This window comes from Rhinoraja longicauda, chromosome 28 (genome assembly GCF_053455715.1).
Source record: "Rhinoraja longicauda isolate Sanriku21f chromosome 28, sRhiLon1.1, whole genome shotgun sequence".
NCBI classification, from domain to species: Eukaryota; Metazoa; Chordata; class Chondrichthyes; order Rajiformes; family Arhynchobatidae; genus Rhinoraja; species Rhinoraja longicauda.
The window spans coordinates 27309199-27330114 of NC_135980.1; the positions used below are offsets into that span (position 1 = coordinate 27309199).

Sequence of the window (20916 nt, forward strand, 5' to 3'; positions counted from 1 at the left end):
CCATTGACTCATTTTGTCAGGAAACGAAATAGAAATATTTCCTCACAGATATTTACATCTATTTTGGTTAATGATTTGTTACACATTAACCTTGTTGAGTCTTTGTCAATGTGAAAATCGAAAATTATTGGGCAAATTCTGCTTCCCACCAATGAAACTTTACACAATTCAAACGCTATGGAGCTTTCAGTCAAATAATTTTGTTCTTTTCTGCACATTGCAACTGGCTTCATTACTTTCTCCTTGTGACTTAGAAGCAGACATTTTTGGCCCAAGTTTATTGCCAGTTCAAAGGGCAACCCCATTCCCCTGGTCATTTTTCTTGTAACAAATTCAGTGAGGTGAATGAGTGTTGCATTGAAGATTGGTTGGCATTTCTATTCAAGAAAGAAGTGATGAATCATCCACTTGTGTGATAGACAATAGGCAGGTGCAGGAGTAGGCCATTCGTCCCTTCGAGCCAGCACTGCCATTCACTGTGATCATGGCTGATCATCCACAATCAGTACCCTGTTCCTACCTTTTTGCCCATATCTCTTGACTAACGCTATTTTTAAAAGCTCTATCTAACTCTCTTGAAAGCATCTAGAGAATCGGCCTCTGCTGCCTTCTGAGGCAGGGAATTCCACTGATTCACAACTCTGTGGGTGAAAAAGGTTTTCCTCATCTCCGTTCTAAATGGCCTACCTCTTATTCTTAAACTGTGGCCCCTGGTTCTGCACTCCCCCAACATCGGGAACATGTTTCCTGCCTCTAGCGTGTCCAATCCCTTAATAATCTAATGTTTCAATAAGATCCCCTCTCATCATTCTAAATTTTAGTGAATACAAACCCAGTCTCTCCATTCTTTCAACATATGACAGTCCCGCCATCCCTGGAATTAACTTTGTGCACTGCACTCCCTCAATAGCAAGAATGTCCTTCCTCAAATTTGGAGACCAAAACTGCACACAATACTCCCGGTGTGGTCTCACCGGGGCCTTGTATAACTGCAGTAGGACTTCTTTGTTCCTCTACTCAACTCCTCTTGTTATGAAGGCCAACATGCCATAGCTTTCTTCACTGCCTGCTGTACCTGCATGCTTACTTTCAGTGACTGATGTACAAGGACACCCAGATCTTGTTGTGCTTCCCCTTTTCCTAACTTGACACCATTCAGATAACAATCTCCCTTCCTGTTCTTGCCACCAAAGTGGATAACCTCACATTTATTCACATTAAACTGCATCTGCCTACTCGCCCAACCTGTCCAAGTCACCCCGCATCCTCCTCATAGTTCATACTGCCACCCAGCTTTGTGTCATCTGCCAAATTACTAATGTTACTTTTATGCCTGCCATTCTGAAAGGGACCCGTTTATCCCTACTCTGTTTCCTGCCTGCCAACCAAATTTCTATCCATGTCAGTACCCTACCCCCAATACCATGTGCTCTAATTTTGCCCACTAATCTCCTATGTGGGACCTTTTCAAAAGTTTTCTGAAAATCCAGGTACACTACATCCACTGGCACTCCCTTGTCCATTGTCCTGGTTACATCCTGAAAAAAGTATGTATGGAGAGATTGGTTGTCTGTCGTGAAGCGACTAGGAAACTACCTGAGGTACAGAGGTATTCCAAAGTGTCATGAATCTGGGTGAAAGAATAAAGTCAAGGCAAAAATCAATCATTCATGTGGGACAAGAGCAATTGGAACGAGATATACCAGTACAGTCCTGCTTGGAATCTTGGGGAAAAGACAGGAATATGCTTTGTGGAGTTGGATGACCAAGGCCAAGATTGGAGGGAAGATTTCCTGACTAAATGGGGTCAGTGACGGAGAGGTGATGAGTTATTGTTGAGTAGTTGGATCAAGGTCCAGTGGGAACAATGAGGAGAAGCCCGAGACCTAACGATCAGCCTTGGGCAGAGGTTAGTTCATCACTGTGTCTGCAGATCTGATGATATTCGGGTTGAAAGTGGGCATGGTGATGCTGGTTAAAATTGAAAAATGTTTTCGTTTCTTTGATCTGGCTCCTTGTCATCATTATAAATACATGGATTTTTAAGCACAATGTGGATTTTAACATCATTGATCTTTAGAATGAGTGATGCATTAAAATGGTACAATCATTATTCTGTTCACCTCTGTCTTGCATCATCTGCAATTTTTATTTAATCTATTGCTATCATGTTATCTTTTTTTCTCCTTCCACTTCTTCTCTAATCACATATTGATTTTGATGCCTTTCTGATCAGTTGCTGCTTTTAATCCACCTTCCTGTCCCAATTATTCCAGTGTCCTCTTTTCTGTTAAAAGAATAGTTTCCTGCTTTCCTTTTATACTATCAATATCAGGAATGTTGCGACATTGATAAAGTAATTTAAATGTGTGTTACTGCTTTACTGTTATGTTTGTTGTTCAGAGCTGATAACTCAAAGGAAGGAATTGATTTAAGCAATTTTTTTAAACTTTGGAAATTTCACCTTTTAACAAATGGGGAAACCCCTTTGTTTTTCCAAGAGTGGAACATTTATATTGCACGAAACCTATGAACTGCAGGGTGGGAATGAGGCTTTTTCACTAGTATTCTAGTAAATTATGCTGCTAAAAATCAATGCTTTTTAAGACCACTGAAGATGTGATGGTAAAAAATAAAATAATTTCTTCAGATTGTTTTCAACATGCCCTCACAGTAATCTGCCTTACAGGAATTTGATGGTTTTATTGGTTATTAGAATCATGGAAGGTTGCTGTTCACTCTTCAGTGAGCAGGCTGTGAAATTAAAGACTCCCCATGAGATTTGATTTTAATTATTATTTGCATTATACATGTGCAATTTAACCTTGATTCTATTTCCACGGAAGCTACAGCAAAGCGAGGGGACATTTAGCAATGTATGCCGAAGTTGTGCTCTCTCTTAAGGAGGGGGGAATCTCTGACACTCCATCCTATCTATGCCTTTCACAAAATATGCTTCTGCCCAATCACCCTTCAGCTTACAATGCTCCACAGTAAATAATCTAGATTTGTCCAATTTCTAATATTTAATATTCTCTAAATCTGCCAATATACAGTGAACATCTTCTGCACCATCTCCAAAATGTCTACTTTTTTTCCTATAATGTGCTGATGAGATTGGTGTACACTGCTCCAAATATGGCCTAACCAATGTTTCTCCGTCTGTTTTTTAGCTCATTTCTTTCAGCTCATTCACTCAAGATGCATTGTTGTGCGTTATTTCTTGCACACTTTCTATGCTTTTCATGAAGGCAGACATAAAATAGTTGTTTAAGTTCTCTATCATTTCAATATTCCCCAGTATGATTTCACCAATCTCCATCTGTAAATGACCCAAGTTACATTTTGCTAACCGTATCTTTTTGTATATCTATGGTAGTTTCTGCAATTGGCTTTCTCATTGGATATTTTGTTGTTCTCACTCGACGATTTATAATTCACCTTGTTCTATTTGTAGATTGGTGTCAGCTACAACCGAGTTTCTGAATCCATGTGAATGGCCCTCCTATTGAGCTGTGTAGACTCTGCAGTCAGAATAATTGCTACTCCCATCCACCCCACCACACTCAAAATAGATTCTTAAATTTACTGACTGGTTTCTTATCCATTCTCCAGATTTTGAATTATTTTACTTTTAAGCTTACATTTTAATCTTTATTTAGAATTTTAACATCTGCCTTGTAATTTATATGCACAATGTTGTCAGTTTTCGCAATCCGTTGGCTTTGGCATTTGCAGAAGTCTGAGAAATATGTCAGACTGATAAGGTTTTCCAATTACTATGAGCTAGTATGCATTTTTGTTGTGCAGCAAAACTGCTCGCAAGCCCACCTGTTTCAATGGCAGTGGCTTTCTCATGGATGTTGGCGGATTTAAACTTGGTACATGACATTTAAATACATATTTGAAATATTTTAAATGGGGCAGAATGCTGTGTCCACATACTTGAATTATTATGCATAAGTGCCCACCGCCAATGCATACCATTTCTTCTGTCAGATTTACAGCATCAGCATCCTTAGATTCATTAAAACTGCTTGTCATCAATTACCACTCTAAATTTTCTATAATTTTAATAATGTGCAATTATATAACTTTAGTTTGTGTTAGATAACTTTGTGTAGTATAACTTTAGAATGGAAACGTGTCAGTATTACAAATTTAATTGCACTTTATAAATAAATTCAATTTCTTGGTAAAAAAAATTGTTTTAAGAAAATACCAAAAATGCCCAATTTAGCCAAATTGTATTATCGGACCAAACAGCCCTAAATAAACCCAAAGATTCAAGTGTATCAGCGTGAGTTGTAGCATTGTGGAATGGCATCTGGCACAGCAGCAACAAATATATGTTGCATTTACTATGTTTTCTCCATTTCCCCAGTTAGCATAGTATAATATGTTTGATAAGCATCCTTCATCCACAAGAAAAGCTTTGTAATTGAATTACAGATGTACTGTTTGTAAATTTAAGTCTTTCCCACTTACGGGAAGTCTAATCACATATTGCTATGACACCGGTAACAATGAATTAATAAGCTTATTTGACATACAAAGATTTTCGCTAATGTGGCATAGTGACCTAAATTTTAATTGTAAGGAGATTAGATTACCTCAGTTAAAAAGGATTGCTATTAATGACTTTAATGAGTCATTTTGTTACTTAACATTCCATGGTATTAAGCAGAAATTCTAGTTCTGAAATCCAATGGAAAGATTGGAGATACACTGGTATACATTTTTTCTTATTCATATATCAGGATCTGGGCATCATCTTTTGTGAGAGCTTTCACAAAATGGCACTTCACCGAGTGCCATTGTCAGAGGCATTTAAGAGTCAACCAGGTTGGTGATTCTGTCGCCACATAAAGGGCAGTACAAAAGATAATGATATTTCCAGCCATGTGATTGCATTTTTAGGTTGATTATGTATATAATTAGCACTCTTTCATATTTTCTCCTATGTCCTGAAGTAAACAAAGACTTCTGTCACTATGTGCTTTCTTAGAAAATATTAATAGTTTTTTTGTTTTTTTTTCCAATTCCAGGCTCTCTTTGTGCTTTTTATTTTGGTTTATATTCACATTGCCTTTTCGCGATCTCCAATCAACTGCTTAGAGCACATCCGTGAGAAATGGCCGCGGGATGGTATTCTCCGTGTAGAAATCCAACGGAATTCCAGCCGTGCACCCATTTTTCTTCAGTTCTACGAACCGGATAACTTTGCAGGAATGGTGAAGGAGCCAACAGAGGAGGAAGAAGAGCTAAGCGTAGAAATGTTTGACAACAGTTCCATACAGGTGCGATCTCTGCTCAGAACATTGCAAACCATGTAGAATATCTTTTGTTGATTTGGTTTGGATGAAAATCCCACTTAAAGTTTTGTCATTCTCAAAATGTTGTTTGAAATATTCATGTAACAAATACATAATTAGTCAGGAATGAAGTAGAGCACATGGGGGAAAATCTGAATAAAAAAGTAAAGTGAATATCACCTTAAAATAAATGTCTTTCCACAAAGATATCTTGGTCATTTAGCAGGGTAGACTGTGTTAATTCTATTTTCGATTTTCCAGCAGTGACGTTGATTACAGGAGGTTGGTGGGAATTAGGGGGAGAATATCCAGAAAAGGGTGAAATAATAGTGTGCTGAATTGGAATGTATATTTCATTGAGCGTTGTTTCTCACCCGTTTCCTCAAATGAAATCTGATTTGTGCATCCATTAGTCATTTGTTTACTTAAATATTTTGGAACTGGTAATTTTCTAGCTCAGTTGTCACACTGGAGAGCCACACCTAGAATTGTGTGTCTGCATTGAAGGTAGGTGAGAAATGACTGCATGGATTTGTTTTGTGTCAATGCTGCACTCGAGGCAATTCCACTCGAAACTTGGAATCCCCTGAAGTTAGTGATACTTGATTTTTTTTGCAGTTAGATTCCAGATAATGTGGACCCCCTCGTTATATCATTCTTAATCTATTATCTATATCTATATACTAAAACTCTTGTTTGTTTGTTCCTGAACTACAGCCAAAACGGTACACAATAGCGCGACAATTTTAGGCCCACCTTACTGTTGTCCCTTTGGTGCTAATGGAAGAAGTTTCATTGAAATCGGCGTTATATTTTAAAAGTTATTCACAATTTTTAAAGTTATTCACATTTTAAAGTTTAAATCTATCTCCTAGGGAGGGGGCGAGGAGGGAGGATAAAGGGGGGGAGGGTGAAGGGAGGGGGGATGGAGGGAATGCTGCACCAATGCAGGAGAGTTTTGGGCCCAACGGGTGCACTTGGTCTAGTATATATTACTAAAACTCATCTTGTTTGTGGGCATATGGATATATTTGATATTTGTTCTGGAAATGCAGCCAAAACGGTACACGATAGCTTGACAATTTTAGGCCCATCCTACCCACCATTCCCCCAGTCTCAATAAATCAAGTTATGTTCGTTTAAAAAACAATTAACTTAATAAATGCGCCCCCCCCCCCCCCCACAGCCGGGAGGACTGGTGCCCGTCCCGGCGTGCCCCGAGCCTGACCTTCCTCCTGTGGTGCAGCGCGGTGACAGAGGGTCAAACAAGATGGCCGTCGCCACCATTCGCCGGGAGCCGCAGGAGACGTTTCGGATCCACGGCTCGTTCTGCCCGCAGCACTCGCAGCACGGGGCCAAGGTGTGTGGCTCCCTCTCCCCTTCCTTGTCCCCCCTGGCCCGCCCATTGCCCCGGGGGACACTACCCGGCCGGCAACGGGTCCACGGATCGTCAGTTGGGGAGGGTTGCCGTGCCCGCAGGACCGCCCGCAGCAGAGATTTGCACCCAGCGGGTGCAAATTCTTAATCTATTATTAAATATTTGATATGCGCAAGAGCACGAGTATGTCCAGCTCAGAAGCTGTTCAAAGTAAGTCATAAGGATGGTCAAAAGTTGCATATTATTTTTAAGTTTTTTAAAACTGAAATGTCGTAAGAGGCTTCATTTTGTTTTAGTTTTGGTGAAGAGTAGACTTTAATGTACTCAGGATATTGGGAGTTTTGTGGTACACTTGCTACCTATTCTGATACAGAATCAACAGCTTGTTGCCATTATTTGAAACTGAATATATAATGTCAAGGCTTATTTAAGACATACATATAAATAAGGAATGTTAGGGCAAAAATGGGACATATTCGCACAAGCTGAATCGAGATTCCTTTTATTTGCATGCTATTTTATTGAATCATACAATTGTTACAGAACTGGAGGAAGCAACTTGGCCCGGTTCTGCACTGATTCCAAGTAGAGTAATCCTACCAGTCTGGTTCTCTTGCTCATTTTCATAATCCTTTATATTATTCTACAAATGGCCTCGTTTTATATTGTTCCACCAGGGGCTAATATTTTCTCCTTTAATCCTGGAGACAGTCAAGTCAAGTCAATTTTATTTGTATAGCACATTTAAAAACAACCCACGTTGACCAAAGTGCTGTACATTTGATTAGGTTCCAATAGAAAAAAAATGAAAACATACAGTAGCACGCAAACAGTTCACAGCGCCTCCTCAATGCACCTCAAACGCTAGGGAGTAGAAATATGTTTTGAGCCTGGACTTAAAGGAGTCGATGGAGGGGGCAGTTCTGATGGGGAGAGGGATGCTGTTCCACAGTCTAGGAGCTGCAACCGCAAAAGCGCGGTCACCCCTGAGTTTAAGCCTAGACCGCGGGATAGTGAATAGCCCCAAGTCGGCCGATCTGAGGGACAGTGTTGACAACTGCTTGCAGTTGACGTACTTATTTGTGAAGCTGTTGAGTTTTTTTTCTGTAATGTGGAGCATGAGTTTCCGTAGGGCCAGGATGAAGAAAGCTGCCTTAAATGAGATGTAACTGCTTGCATTTGGGGCAGGATAGTGGTACAGCGGTAGAGTTGCTGCCTTACAGTGCCAGAGATCAAGGTTCGATCCGGAATTTGCACATTCTCCCTTTGACTTGGGTTTTCCTCAGGTGTTCTGGTTTCCACCCACATTCTAAAGCCATGCAAGTTTTTAGGTTCATTGGCTTCTGTAAATTGGCCTTAGAGTGTAGAATAGAATTGTTGGTTGGAGCGTACTTGGTGTTTCCACGCTGTATCTCTAAACTAAACTAATGTGTGTAAAAGGGGATTCAAACTCATGAGGGCCATGGACTCGCAACAGATACTGATTTCTTTAAACATCATTGATTATGATATGAACCTTGCCTAGTACATTGCTATTCCTAAATTTATTACCTTGGCTTTTAAATTCCATTTGACACATCTGCCCATCTTGCACTCTGGGTTTACATCTTTAACAATGTCTTCAGTAAAAGCTAGTAGCCTTGTATTACGGTGGGAAATGATTAACTTTTATTATTAACCCTGCCAAATTATTAACTTTTACAGATTCTAACCAACCCATTATGCAATTTCTGCATGTGTTTCCCTTTTGCCTTGTAGCAAATTTGTGCTGACTTGGTTTTGCCTTCTCTGTTCTCTTCCGCAGTTTGAACTGGACATAGAGCCTAAAGTGTTCTTAAAGCCCTCACTTGGAAATAAGCCAGACGTTGTAACACAGGTGGTGCAGAATGACAGCCAGGGACTTTCATTTGCAGAGGCTCCGGCTAAAGGCATGCAGCCCCTGCAGGAAACTGTCTCAGAGTTGGAGATGCTGACCAGAGCAGGTAAAGTCTTAGTGATTCAAACGTTTCCTTTCCATCCTGCTTCTAGATTACTTGAATTCTTCTGTTGTCCTCATCCACTTGCATCAGAGAGTTGCTAACCTTGCTCACATTCTGGTAATATAAACCCTAATAATGGACAGTTATTTGAGCTGAGAATTTCTTTCTTTTGGTACGTGATCTAACTTGTCTTGTTATGGAAATGCTCTGTGGAACCTTTTTAAAAAAACAGCTGGTGTGCAGCTCGCAATTAAGATTTTATCACATTCTGGCAACTTTCAATTCTTTGGTGTGTTGGTTTTTAACACAAGACATCTAAAGAACCTTTGGTTGACTACTTAAAGTCATTTACTTAAATTATACTTCATTATCAAGAGTCTTATTTTAAATATATATATATATATATGCTGCAGTAAAAATTGCATAGTTGCTCATGTCTACTCGTATATAAAGCCTTTAATCATTTAAGATAGCTTCCCATCACCAGCAGCGGCTGTCTGAGAATTCCAGTGTAGGCACAAAATGCTGGAGTAACTCACCGGGACGGGCAGCATCTCTGGAGAGAAGGAATGGGTGATGTTTAGGGTCGAGACCCTTCTCAGACTTTGTTTTAGTTTAGAATTGGCGTGGAAATAGGCCCAACACCTCCGTGTCGACCAATGACCACCCATACACTTGTTCAATGTTATCCCGGTTTAACATCCTACACAATAGGGGCAATTTACAGAATTTAAAGAAAGCCTGCACGGTCACAGGGAGAACATATAAACTACGTACAGACAGCACCCGGAGTCAGGATCAAACCCGGGTCTCTGGTGCCGTAAGGCACCATCTCTACCGCGCCGCGCCACTGTGCTGCCTATCTTAATCTTAGGTGCAGTCACAACCAAAATCTGCAAACTGGAAATATATCATTATATTGTTGATTGTTTTCCCACAGACTGAAAATTCTGTACCCTATTAAATTTGTGACAAGATTTTTATGAGACTATTATATTGTTCTAAATGCAGGCTTCATTTCTAGCTTGGGTGGCTGCAATAATATTGAAAATCTTATGAATCCCTGGATAGCATCATAATTATTTAAATTGAGCTTCAAAGCATTGCTAATCTCTATCCATTCATGTATGAATTGGTGGCTTTGGTTTTTTTAGTTTAGAGATACAGTGCAGAAACAGGCTCTTCATACCACCGAGTCCACACTGACCAGCGATCCCTGCACATTAATACTATCCTATACACACTGGGGACAATTTACACATACACCAAGCCAATGAACCTACAGACCTGTACGTCTGGAGTGTGGGAGGATACCGAAGATATCGGAGAAAACACACGCAGGTCACAGGGAGAACATACAAACTCCGTGCAGACAGCACCCATAGTCAGGATTGAACCCAGGTCTCCGGCGCTATAAGGCAGCAATTCTACTGCTGTGCCACCAACAGATATAGCTAATCTTTGTATCAAATACAAATATTTATTATGTGCCTATGTGGGATTTGTATGTTCTAGAAGTTAAGAATTTCTGCAAGTCTACAATTAAAATTAATGGATACAGTAGAGGATTGTCTTAGACTGGACCGTGTTCAATTCTGCATGCAGTTCCACAGCAAATAAACCAGCAAGACCAAAGCAGCAATCGAGTGTGGGCTGATAAGTGGCACATAATTATGCAGCTAACCAATTACCATCTGCAACAAGAGCAAGTGTAATCTCCTGCACTTGACATTTAATGTCCTTACAGTTCCAGAGTCTTATAACGAACTTCCTGGCTGGGATGGGCGAAGAGTGGCAGTACTATTGCCCAGAAACTCAACTGAACTACAAGAACAGATCAGAGGCAAGGTATCCTGTGGCAAATAACCTGCCTTCTGATGCCTTAAAGCCTTTCCATAATTTGCAAGGAATAAGACTGGAGATTGAATACTTTCCATCTAAGTGTAGGAAAGAAAACTGCAGATGCTGTTTTAAATCGAAGGTAGACACAAAATGCCGGAGTAACTCAGCGGGTCAGTCAGCATCTGGAGAGAAGGAATGGGTGACGTTTTGGGTCTAGACCCTTCTTCAGACCCATCTAAGTGTAGCATTAACACCTACCAAGCACCCTGAGATGATCCCAAGTATTTCAACAATTTACATCATGCATCCATCATCTAAATATTTATTCTTTGGTTGGAGTGTGCTCTACAAATGGGACTGAACTTATTTTCTTGAACAGCACTTTCCAAACACAACCTCCACCACCACCAAGGTACATGGGAAAATCATCAACTGCATATTCCCTTCCAAGTAGCACACCATGCATGAAAGGCACTGCCTGCCTTCGGTCATCAGTAGGTCCAGATTGTGGAATTCTCATCCCAGCAGCATTGACAAAGTGCCTTTGCACAGAATGCTCAACCTCCTGAGGTACTCGTGCAGTTCAAGGTGTCCCTCCAACACCACCTCCTGGAATAAATAGGGATGAGGAATAAATGCTGACTTTGTCAGCCATGCCCAGACATGGAAAAATAGATTAAAAACATTTAAAAGAATAATTATTTCAAGTTTTCAGAGCATCTGTTCTGAAAATGACTTTTTCCTGAAGTATAACCCGTCATCAAAAATAGACCATGGATATTCTCAGGGAAAAAAATATAAATAGAATAGTTTAGCTGATCTGAAAGCCTGATTTGGTAGGTACAGAATGGAATCAGCCAGGAGTTTCTCTGAAATGGAGCCAATCAGCCAGATGATTTAATTGAAAAGGCTATTTCAGCAAAGGGAGTTCTTGGAAATAGTGGTAGTAGATCTATGCATTATAATTATTTTTAACGTGCATGCAAGATATAATGGAACCAGAGTTTTAAGCAAATCATTCGGTACTTAATGGACAGAGGTACTTAAACGTTATCAATTCGAAAGATATTCACCAATTTCAAGCTGAACAAGCTAGTTCATTAACAAGAACGATTTATCAAGCAATGAGCAAGGTTCCACGATTAATTGTCATTTGAGCTCATAGATATTTCTACTTTCTGTTTAAACATGGAATATTTTTGCAAAGAAGTTAGTGACTTAAAGAAATTATCCACTCAAATTGAGTGAATGAGTTAGTTAAAACTCTAAATGGTCTTTTAATTAAAAAATGACCCGAATGTGATTGTGGCAAAGAATCTGAAAATTTTATAGTATGCTTTTCACTAAGTTTTATTCAAGTGACGTATATGTGAATTTGAAACCACACTAGCATTAGCGGTACTCAGAGTAGCAGAATGGGAGGAGTTGGCTGCGCCTAACGGCTGCGGCTCTCTGGCAGTCTGTTTGTCTTTTTTTCTTTTTTTTTTGTTTGTGTCGGTGTTGGGATGGTTTTTGTTTCTGTTTTTGGCTGTGTATGTGTGGTGGGGGGGTGGGGTGTGGGGGTGGGGTGTGGGGGTGGGGTGTGGGGGTGGGGTGTGGGGGTGGGGTGGGGTGGGGCGGGGCGGGGGAAACCTTTCTTTTATTAGGTCTCTTCCCTGGGGCGCAGCTCGCCCGCGGGCCTTCCATCGCCGGCGCGGCTCGGTTGCGGGACGTTTCAATGCCCGGTGCGGCTCGGCCGCTGGACTTAACATCGCCAGCGCGGCTCGGCCGCGGGACGTTTCGGTGCCCGGCGCGGCTTGGCCGCTGGACTTAACATCGCCAGCGCGGCTCGGCCGCGGGACGTTTCAGTGCCCGGTGCGGCCCGGCCGCTGGACTTAACATCGCCCGATGCGGCTCGGCCGCGGGACATTTCGGTGCCCGGTGCGGCTCGGCCGCGGGACGTTTCAGTGCCCGGTGCGGCTCGGCCGCTGGACTTAACATCGCCCGGTGCGGCTCGGCCGCGGGACGTTTCGGTGCCCAGGGCGGCTCGGCCGCGGGGCCTTCCATCCCCTTGCGGGGGCTGTGCGTGTCGTTTGCCTCGGTAGGGGTCGAGCTGCCTGTCCGTGGGTACGGGGGGAAGAGAGGGGAAGTTTTGTTGCCTCCATCACAGTGAGGGGGTGTTTGGAGTCACTGTGATGGATGTTTGTGTTGGGGTCGGGTGTCCTGTGTTCTTTTCTTTTTTGCTGTGTTTTGTGTGACTGCTGAAATTTCGTTCGGTGTAAAAAGCCGAGTGACAATAAAGTGTTGTTATGTTATGTTGTGTTATGTAAGAGTCTCAGTCAGCTGGTATCAGTTATATGTTGTGGGGACAGAGTGGGGGGGGAGGTTGAGACTAAATGAGGAAGACATTGTGCACCAATAGTATTTTGATCTATGATGAATTTGGCAGTGTTTGTTGTGAAAAGGACTGTAACTTCAGAATACTAAGCATTGAAAGTCCCCTCTGAAAAAGTAAACTATGTGCCTTGGCAGCCTTACTGTGTGACTTTAATGCCAGCAATAATGAACCATTTCCTAGTTAACAATGATGCAGTATTAATGGAATATAATGAAATCTATTTTGTATAATCTAGTGATTTAATCGTTAGAAAATTGATTGTGGGGAAAAAACAAAGGTACCCTCCAAGTTTTACAGTTTGGGTGTTTTTATCATGGTATGTAATATTTGGCTTTACCAAAAACTAGTCATTCAAATAATTATCTAATTAGGCCCACTCTCCTGTGCATTTCGTAATGTTCTTGAAAAAGCTTCCCCTCCAGACATCATAAGTGATAGGAGCAGAATTAGGCCGTTTGGCCCCCCAAGTCTATTCCACCATTCAATTATGGCTGCTCTATCTCTCCCCCCAACCCCATTCTCCTGCCTTCTACCCATAACCTCTGACACGTGCTTAATTCCCTGCTCAAAGGGATAACTTCCATCATCCATCCTGCACATCATTAATCTTTGTATAAATATGTCTCCCCATCTCTGACATTTCTCCATTTACCTTAAAAATGTGCCTTTTGGTTACTTAGGGCCCATAAAAATAATTTATCTATATTTACTTATCAGAACATTGCATCATCCTACAAATGATATATTAGAATAGGTGAACCTGCTTCTAATTAGTGTTACCAATAGAATTAGATAGTTTGAAAGGAAGCCTAGATAAGTTGTTGTGGAGTAAAGGTGAATGGAGTAAGATTGAGTATGGTTTGAGGAAGCTCTCGAGGAGCTACATTGTCTGTTTCTGCACTATTATAAATAAAGAGGAAGCGGATTGGACTTTTTTGCCTTCCATCACAGTGAGGAACGTGGGGAATCCGCTGTGGTGGATGTTTATGTTAAATTTTATGTAGTTGTGTGTCTTGTTGCTTTTTTTTTCGTATGGCTGTATGGTAATTCACATCACTGTACCTTAATTGGTACATGTGACAATAAAAGGCCTTTTATTGAAACCTTTAATCCATTCACAAAGATTGCAGAATCTTTCGGAATTTGAATTTAAATTTTAGGTAAATTTGGCGATTACATTTGAAGGAAAAAGACTGAGTTCAGCCCTGCAATCATGTAGAGGAAACACTATCTTTGATTATGGCAAGAATGATTAGCTATTCTTGGATACTTCAAAATTGACTTATAATTTTACTTGTGCAATTTGAAATATTTACTGCAGTACCCAATTGAGGCTTTTCGCATTGCTCTAATTTTTTCTCTGTTGCTTATATAGCCTGTAATAAATAATATGACCTGACATTTCACAGAACTGGCTAATGTTCTGACTTTTTTTTGTTGCACTATTGCAGTTTGGCCACAAGAGGAGTACATTGTTGAATACTCATTGGAGTATGGATTCCTGCGTCTCTCTCAAAGCACCAGGCAGCGCCTCAACATCCCAGTTATGGTCGTTACATTAGGTAAGACACAGCAACTATATGTGTGAAATAACGCTTCCTACAGTTATGAGGATGATGGCTGTTCAGGATGTTTCAATTCTGCTGTGTGTCCAAATTTCTGGAAATAATCTATTTGTTACTATATAGAGGTCGTTCTGTTGGGTGTAGTATGAGGGAACAAACAGTTGATAATTCAACTTAGAAATTAATGGCAGGGGAAATTGATTGCAAACCACATAGTTTCTGTATTTTTAAATAGTCTTCCATGATTCTCTGGCTCAGATGTCTATTTCATGGCTGTGATATTCCAACAATGTTGTAAATGCCGCCTGTTGGTTCCTGTGCTTTCAAAAATGTGCTATTTCAGGACCTTTGGTTTCCATTTTGGGTTGGAGAATTTTTTGTTCGTTCACATTACACTTTTAAGTATTGCATTCATCTTTGAGACTTCAATGTGTCATATTTAAAATAGCAACAATATCCGTTCTCCTTCAAAATGCTCTCGTCATACTCCAGCTAGTTTAGATTTGTTGCTAATTCGCTGATCATTTTCTAACAACTCTATTGGTACCTCTGTTTCTCCCTGGTTTCATTTTAGTGCAGGATTAATGCCAATTATGTACCTAGTGGTCCATTTTATTACTTCAGATTCCTGTCCCATTGTGTTTCTTGCACTTTAGAATGTTATTTTTTGCCCGCTGCTACTTCACCCTTTGTGACTTGGTTATAAGTGTCTATTTTGTTGGATTTCCTACCACGAGCCTTCCTCATTTTTAACGAAATGGCGCTTGCTTTAAAGCCTTCATTTCTGGAAGGGGAGGGGGGGGGTGATTGAAATTGCCCATGTTGTCCTTTGCAGAGTTGTATCTTGACCATTTGGTGTTGAACTTAGCTGAGGATTGGAGCGTAGCCACAGAGAGAGGGGATAGTTCCATCTTTGCAGCTGTAATTAAAATTCATGTAAAACATGACATTAATCTGTAGTTGTGTTTTTCATTGAGTTGGTGGTCTTTAGAATTAACAAAACTCATTCATTTGTACAACTCTACAGTGGAAAAGTTTAATGATGTAATATTGCATTATTGTAGAGAAAAGTGGAGCAATATTTTGTTATTTAAGGGCTGACTTCTGATTGCTTTGATATTTTTCAAATTTAGTACATAAATTGACCATCAATATATTTTTTAGAATCTGTTTTGATCTGGGTGTGCAGGCCATTGTTCAATAACAGTCCTTGGTTAATAATCCAGCAGTTATTTTTGAACAAACTGGGATTTTTTTTAAATCTGTGTTCTTTTTTTTAAAAATTGCCAATAATACCGCTCTAGTTGTGTTGTGTACAACCAAACTCTAACATCATTATTCTATTTTGTTCACAGATCCGACTAAAGATCTCTGCTTTGGGGATGGCTTTAGCCGGTTTCTTTTGGATGAATTCTTGGGTTATGATGATATACTGATGTCCAGTGTGAAAGCATTAGCTGAAAATGAAGAAAACAAAGGTGACTAGAATCAAATTGACTTTTGAGGGGCAGTATTCTGCAAAACAGGCATTTGTTTGTGTTCTCTATTTCAAAGGCAATTTCAGCCTGTTACAGCTTAGGAAAGTAAATGGAGATTTCAATATGCACCCTCTAACAGAGGTACCTTGGTTTAGCTCTTCTTCATGGGTCATGGTCATCCTTAAATTGCATCTCACAATCATGACAGATGTGAACAATTTATATACAGGTGGAAATATGAGTTTCTCCAAGGAGACAGGAAGAGCTGTAGTTGCTGGAATCTTGAGCAATATGCTGGAGGAATTCAGTAGTCAGGCAGCATCTGAGAAGGGAATGCATAGGCAACATTTTGGGTTGGGACCCTTCTTCAGACTCATCCAGACTCTTCAAGAACTTCTCCAAAATGTGATTGTGATGATCAGGAATAGAGCTGAAAGATGCATCTACAGTAATAACCCATTGATCAGCATGTTTGGATTTTTGATGCCAGACTGACAGGTTTTCTGGACTATTTGATGCTTTTCCAATTTATGCTCCAATTCTCTGTTAATTTTTTTCGAATGTTTAATAATGTTGTAAGTTTTTTTTCTCCAGTAAATCTGGTATGCTTAATGGGAACATGGGACCCTGGCACCTGCGGTGTAAAGGATAGTGCAGGACACCGGGCCCTTTGGTGTGGAGGGGAGCACGGGACCCTGGGTTCCAGCGTGTAGCGGGGTGCACAGGTCCCAGGGGTCTGCGGTGTTAAGGGGAATACAGGAACCAGCAACATGTGAGCCAGATGTCAGACTATTGGGATTTCAAACAATCGGGTATTAATTATAGGAGTTTACTGTATCTGTTTTCAACGTCTTAATTGTAAAGTTGTTACTCAAAGATTGCACCAAATAGCCAGACAAAAACATTCAGAAGCAATCAACAGCTAAAAGATATCGAAAGCTTTAATGGATAAACATTGTTGGTTTATTGATTCATTTCAATTTGGTGGATTAAAAACAAGTGGAAAATTTTCATTGGCAGGAGTAATCAATATCAATAGTCAATAGTCAATAGTCGTTTATTTGTTACATACACATAAATGTGTAGTAAAATGAAACATTACCCGCAGTTGAACAATAAGACCAATAAGATTAATCAATAAAAATGCAATAACACATACAATCACAACTAACACCAAACAAAAAGAAACATCCATCACAGTGAGTCTCCTCCAGTCCCTCCTCACTGTGATGGAAGGCCAAAATGTCTTTTTCTCTTCCCTGCCGTCTTGTCCCGCGGTCAGGCTGTTGGATTTGCCACGTCGGGGCGGTCGGGGCTCCCGATATTGAAGCCGCCGCTGGGCGGTGAAAGGTCAACGGCCTATCATCACCTTCACAACTCTGACTTACTCTTTCATCTCCACCAACCTCTCCCCTCTCTAGGGCACTTTCCTATGGAACTGCAGGACATTCACCTTTTACCTCTTCCCTTCCCGATTATTCCAGAATTTTAAAATAGTCTGAATTAAAACAGTAACATTTTGCTTGATGGTAGGAGTTTCTTCTTAAATGTCAACATTGTTTTACATTTTTTTAATTAGGGTTTTTGCGCAATGTTGTGTCGGGAGAACACTACCGATTTGTCAGCATGTGGATGGCCAGAACCTCCTACCTGGCAGCCTTCGTCATCATGGTCATATTTGTAAGTATGTCACTGAATCAGAACACTATATAAGCAACAAATATTCTAGAGGACATTAACAAACAAACTGAAGGCTTGCTTTAGCTGCTAGATGAAGAACGCGTTCTAACACATCAAACAAACTAGGGATAATGACTGCCATTTTCTTTATATTCCTCAAAACACTGTCCTAAAACACCAAAGGTCTCTCTGCACTTGAAAATATTTGTTACCTCTGTCACTGGTGGGTTACAATGGATAATGTCTTACTGGTTTCATGTGTCAAATGTTCAAGATAATTTCCTCTTGGTAAGGGCAGAATACAAGAGGATACTAATATTTTCTGATTGTTTAATAGTGTGCCTATCTCTTGTGTTTGTACCAGCAAGACTTGAGAGTGGCTTCATGAACCTCACATTGATCCTTGGAGGTAGATGTTATTCTAGTATTAGGGAGACTATAGACAAATAATATATTTGCAAATACAGACCCAGCAGATGGATTTAGTAGTGAGAAAACTGGATAAAATGCAGAACTGGTTCTGCTGAAATCTGTACTGGATGGATGTAGATCAAAGGGATCTAGGAGTGCAGGTGCATGGTTTCTTGAAGGTGGAGTCGCCGGTAGATAGGGTGGTCAAAAAGGCTTTGGCACATTGGCCGTCATCAGTCAGAGTATTGAGTATGGAACTTGGGAGGTCGTGTTGCAGTTGTATAAGATGTTGGTGAGGCCACAATTAGAGTATTGTGTTCAGTTCTGGGCACCATGTTATAGGAAAGATGTTGTCAAGCTGGAAAGGATACACAGAAGACTTACGAGGATGTTGCCAGCACTGGTGGGTTTGAGCTATAGGGAGAGGTTGAGTAGGCTGGGATTCTATTCCTTGAAGCGCAGGAAGATGGGAGGTGATCTTATAGTGGCGTATCACTCTATGGCACCATGCCACTCTTTTTGTCGTGATGTTCAGGAGGCCATTGACGTCCATTTGATCCAGAACAAGAACCATGAGTGGTCCGCATGGCTGTGGCCAATGTGAAAAAAAGTTCACTGCAATTAAAATAAAATCTATCTTAAATAATCCAAAAACACATCTCCTTCACCGTTGCCAAATTCCACTGGTATCCACTGTGTCATTGTATTCATGCAATGTGTTTGGCCTCATTTTCAGCACAGGAGGAAAGGGAAAAGAGTGAGGAATTGTTAATGATTAGGGAATCGGTGGTAAGGGGATCAGGCATTTCTGTGGACACAGATATAACTACGGAGTAATATGTTGCCTCCCTGTTGCCAGAGTTAATATCTGTAAGGAGGGGTCGAGCAGCTTGAAGGGTAGGATGAACAGCCGTTGGCAGAAAGAATGTAGGCAGATTTTAGGAAATTGGTTATGATCAGGATCTCAAAATTAGTCACAACAGGAATACCCCTAAAGCTGTAAGCTAACAAGTACAGAAATAGAGGAACGGAACAAAAGACTGCCCGGAAGCTGGCCTGGATCGCTTGCCTTCCCCAAGAGGTGAGCCGCCTAGCCCTTCCCTGCTCATCCCGGAGAGCCGGTGAAATGGTAGAAGGCAACAGACACTGGGAACAGAGGGTCGATAAGCAGACGGGCAGCAGGAGGCAATGCAGTACACCTTGCTGGTGGAGTGGGCTGCTGGAGACCCTGCAACAGCCTGAGGCTCAGCTGGATCGGGCACTGCTCCAAGAAGCCAAGTGACCTGCAACGACACAGAGCGGTGGAGCAACAATGGAGGACATCGGCAGTTATGCTTGGCCAGGCCGACCCTGCATCGCCACAAGGACAACTGGCTTTCATGGTTCTGTAACTGCACTTACAACTGGAACTTGAAAATGGTGCCAAACCTGATGACAGGTATACTGTCTCAGTGTACTATTTTTATGCACTTGTACTGTATCTGAGATGTGCGTTTATATTGTAATAGTTGCACTGAACTGTTTGCAAAAAAATAATTTCGCTGTACCTTGCTACATGTGGCAATAAAGTACTATTGAAGAGATAAGTTCAGAAGTGATAGGAGCAGAATTAGGCCATTCAATGCATCAAGTCCACTCCACCATTCAATCATGGCTGATCTTTCCCTCTCAACCCCATTCTCCTGCCTTCTCCCCATAACCCCTGACAGCTGTATTAATCCAGAAACACCTGTACTAATCAAGAAAAGATGATACAGGAGGGGTGGGCTTTCAATTTCTGAAGCATTGAGAACATTTCTGGGGCAGTTGGCACCTGTTCAGAACAGATGGGTTGTACCTCAGCATAACCAGGACCACTATGTCAGGGAGGTTTGTTGGTACTGTTGGGGAGGATATAAAACTGGTTGGCAGGATGCTTGGAACTTTTGGGAAGGAGTGGAACAAAGCAGGTAGTGGAAGTTTTTTAAAAAGGAAAATGAGATAGCAGGCAAACAAATTAAGTCTGTGATGTGGAGGATATTAACATTGCAAAAATTAAAAGATTCTAAACGACATTAATTCACACCATTTACAAGTTGAATGAATAAATGGCACAAATAGAAGTAAACAGTTATAATCTCATTACCATTATGGGAACGTGGCTGCAGGATGACTAATGCAGGATGCTGTGAGCTGAATATTCTGGAATATTTGAGATTTAGGAAGGATGGGCTAAAAGAGAAAGGATCAGCGGGCCAGGCAGCATCTCTGGAGAAAAAGGAGGGGTGTTGCTTCTGATCGGGACCCCTACTTCAGACTCTGAAGAAGGGTCATGACCTGGAACGTCGCCCATCTTTTATCTCTGGAGATGCTGCCCGACCTGAGTTATTCCAGTACTTTATGTCTATCTTTGGTATAAACCAGCACCTGCAGTTCTTTGTTTCTACAAGGAGATGGTGCAGTTCTATTAATAAAAGAGATCTATGCATGGCTAATCATAATGTAGAATTAGAATGGGGTTAAGCAAAGGACAGAAAAGGTTATTTGGAGTAACTTTTAGGCTACCAAATAGTAGTTAAGACATTGAGCATGGCATATTGCAGCAAATTAGAAATGGGTCTAACAGGGTTAATGCAGAAATATGGATGATATTTAATCTATTTAGCAGTAATAGGCAGAGGCAAATTTATGGAACTAATGAAAGATCATTTTCAAATTTAATCTTGAGAACCAGTTTGGGAGAAGATTTGCTTTCGATCTCAATTTGTGCACTGGTCAAAGGTTAATTGTGACCTTGTGTGGGATTTTTCAGGGAAAGAGAAAGTGATGAAATGTTTCATTAAGATGAAAAGTGAAGTAGTTTGAACTGAAACTGAGGAGCAAGTTGGCTATTGGAGAATTTAATTGAAAGG

At 40.8% G+C, this 20916-nt stretch overlaps 1 protein-coding gene across 2 annotated transcripts in view; it reads left to right on the plus strand.

Moving 5' to 3' along the window:
• Positions 1-20916, plus strand: part of tmem259 (transmembrane protein 259) — a 52311-nt gene that overhangs the window by 8999 nt on the left and 22396 nt on the right. For both annotated transcript variants that reach the window (XM_078423507.1, XM_078423508.1), the window contains exons 2-6: positions 5049-5300; positions 8498-8675; positions 14343-14453; positions 15812-15934; positions 17514-17614. In XM_078423507.1, coding sequence (XP_078279633.1) covers positions 5049-5300; positions 8498-8675; positions 14343-14453; positions 15812-15934; positions 17514-17614 — 765 coding nt within the window. The remainder of the gene's footprint in view (positions 1-5048; positions 5301-8497; positions 8676-14342; positions 14454-15811; positions 15935-17513; positions 17615-20916) is intronic.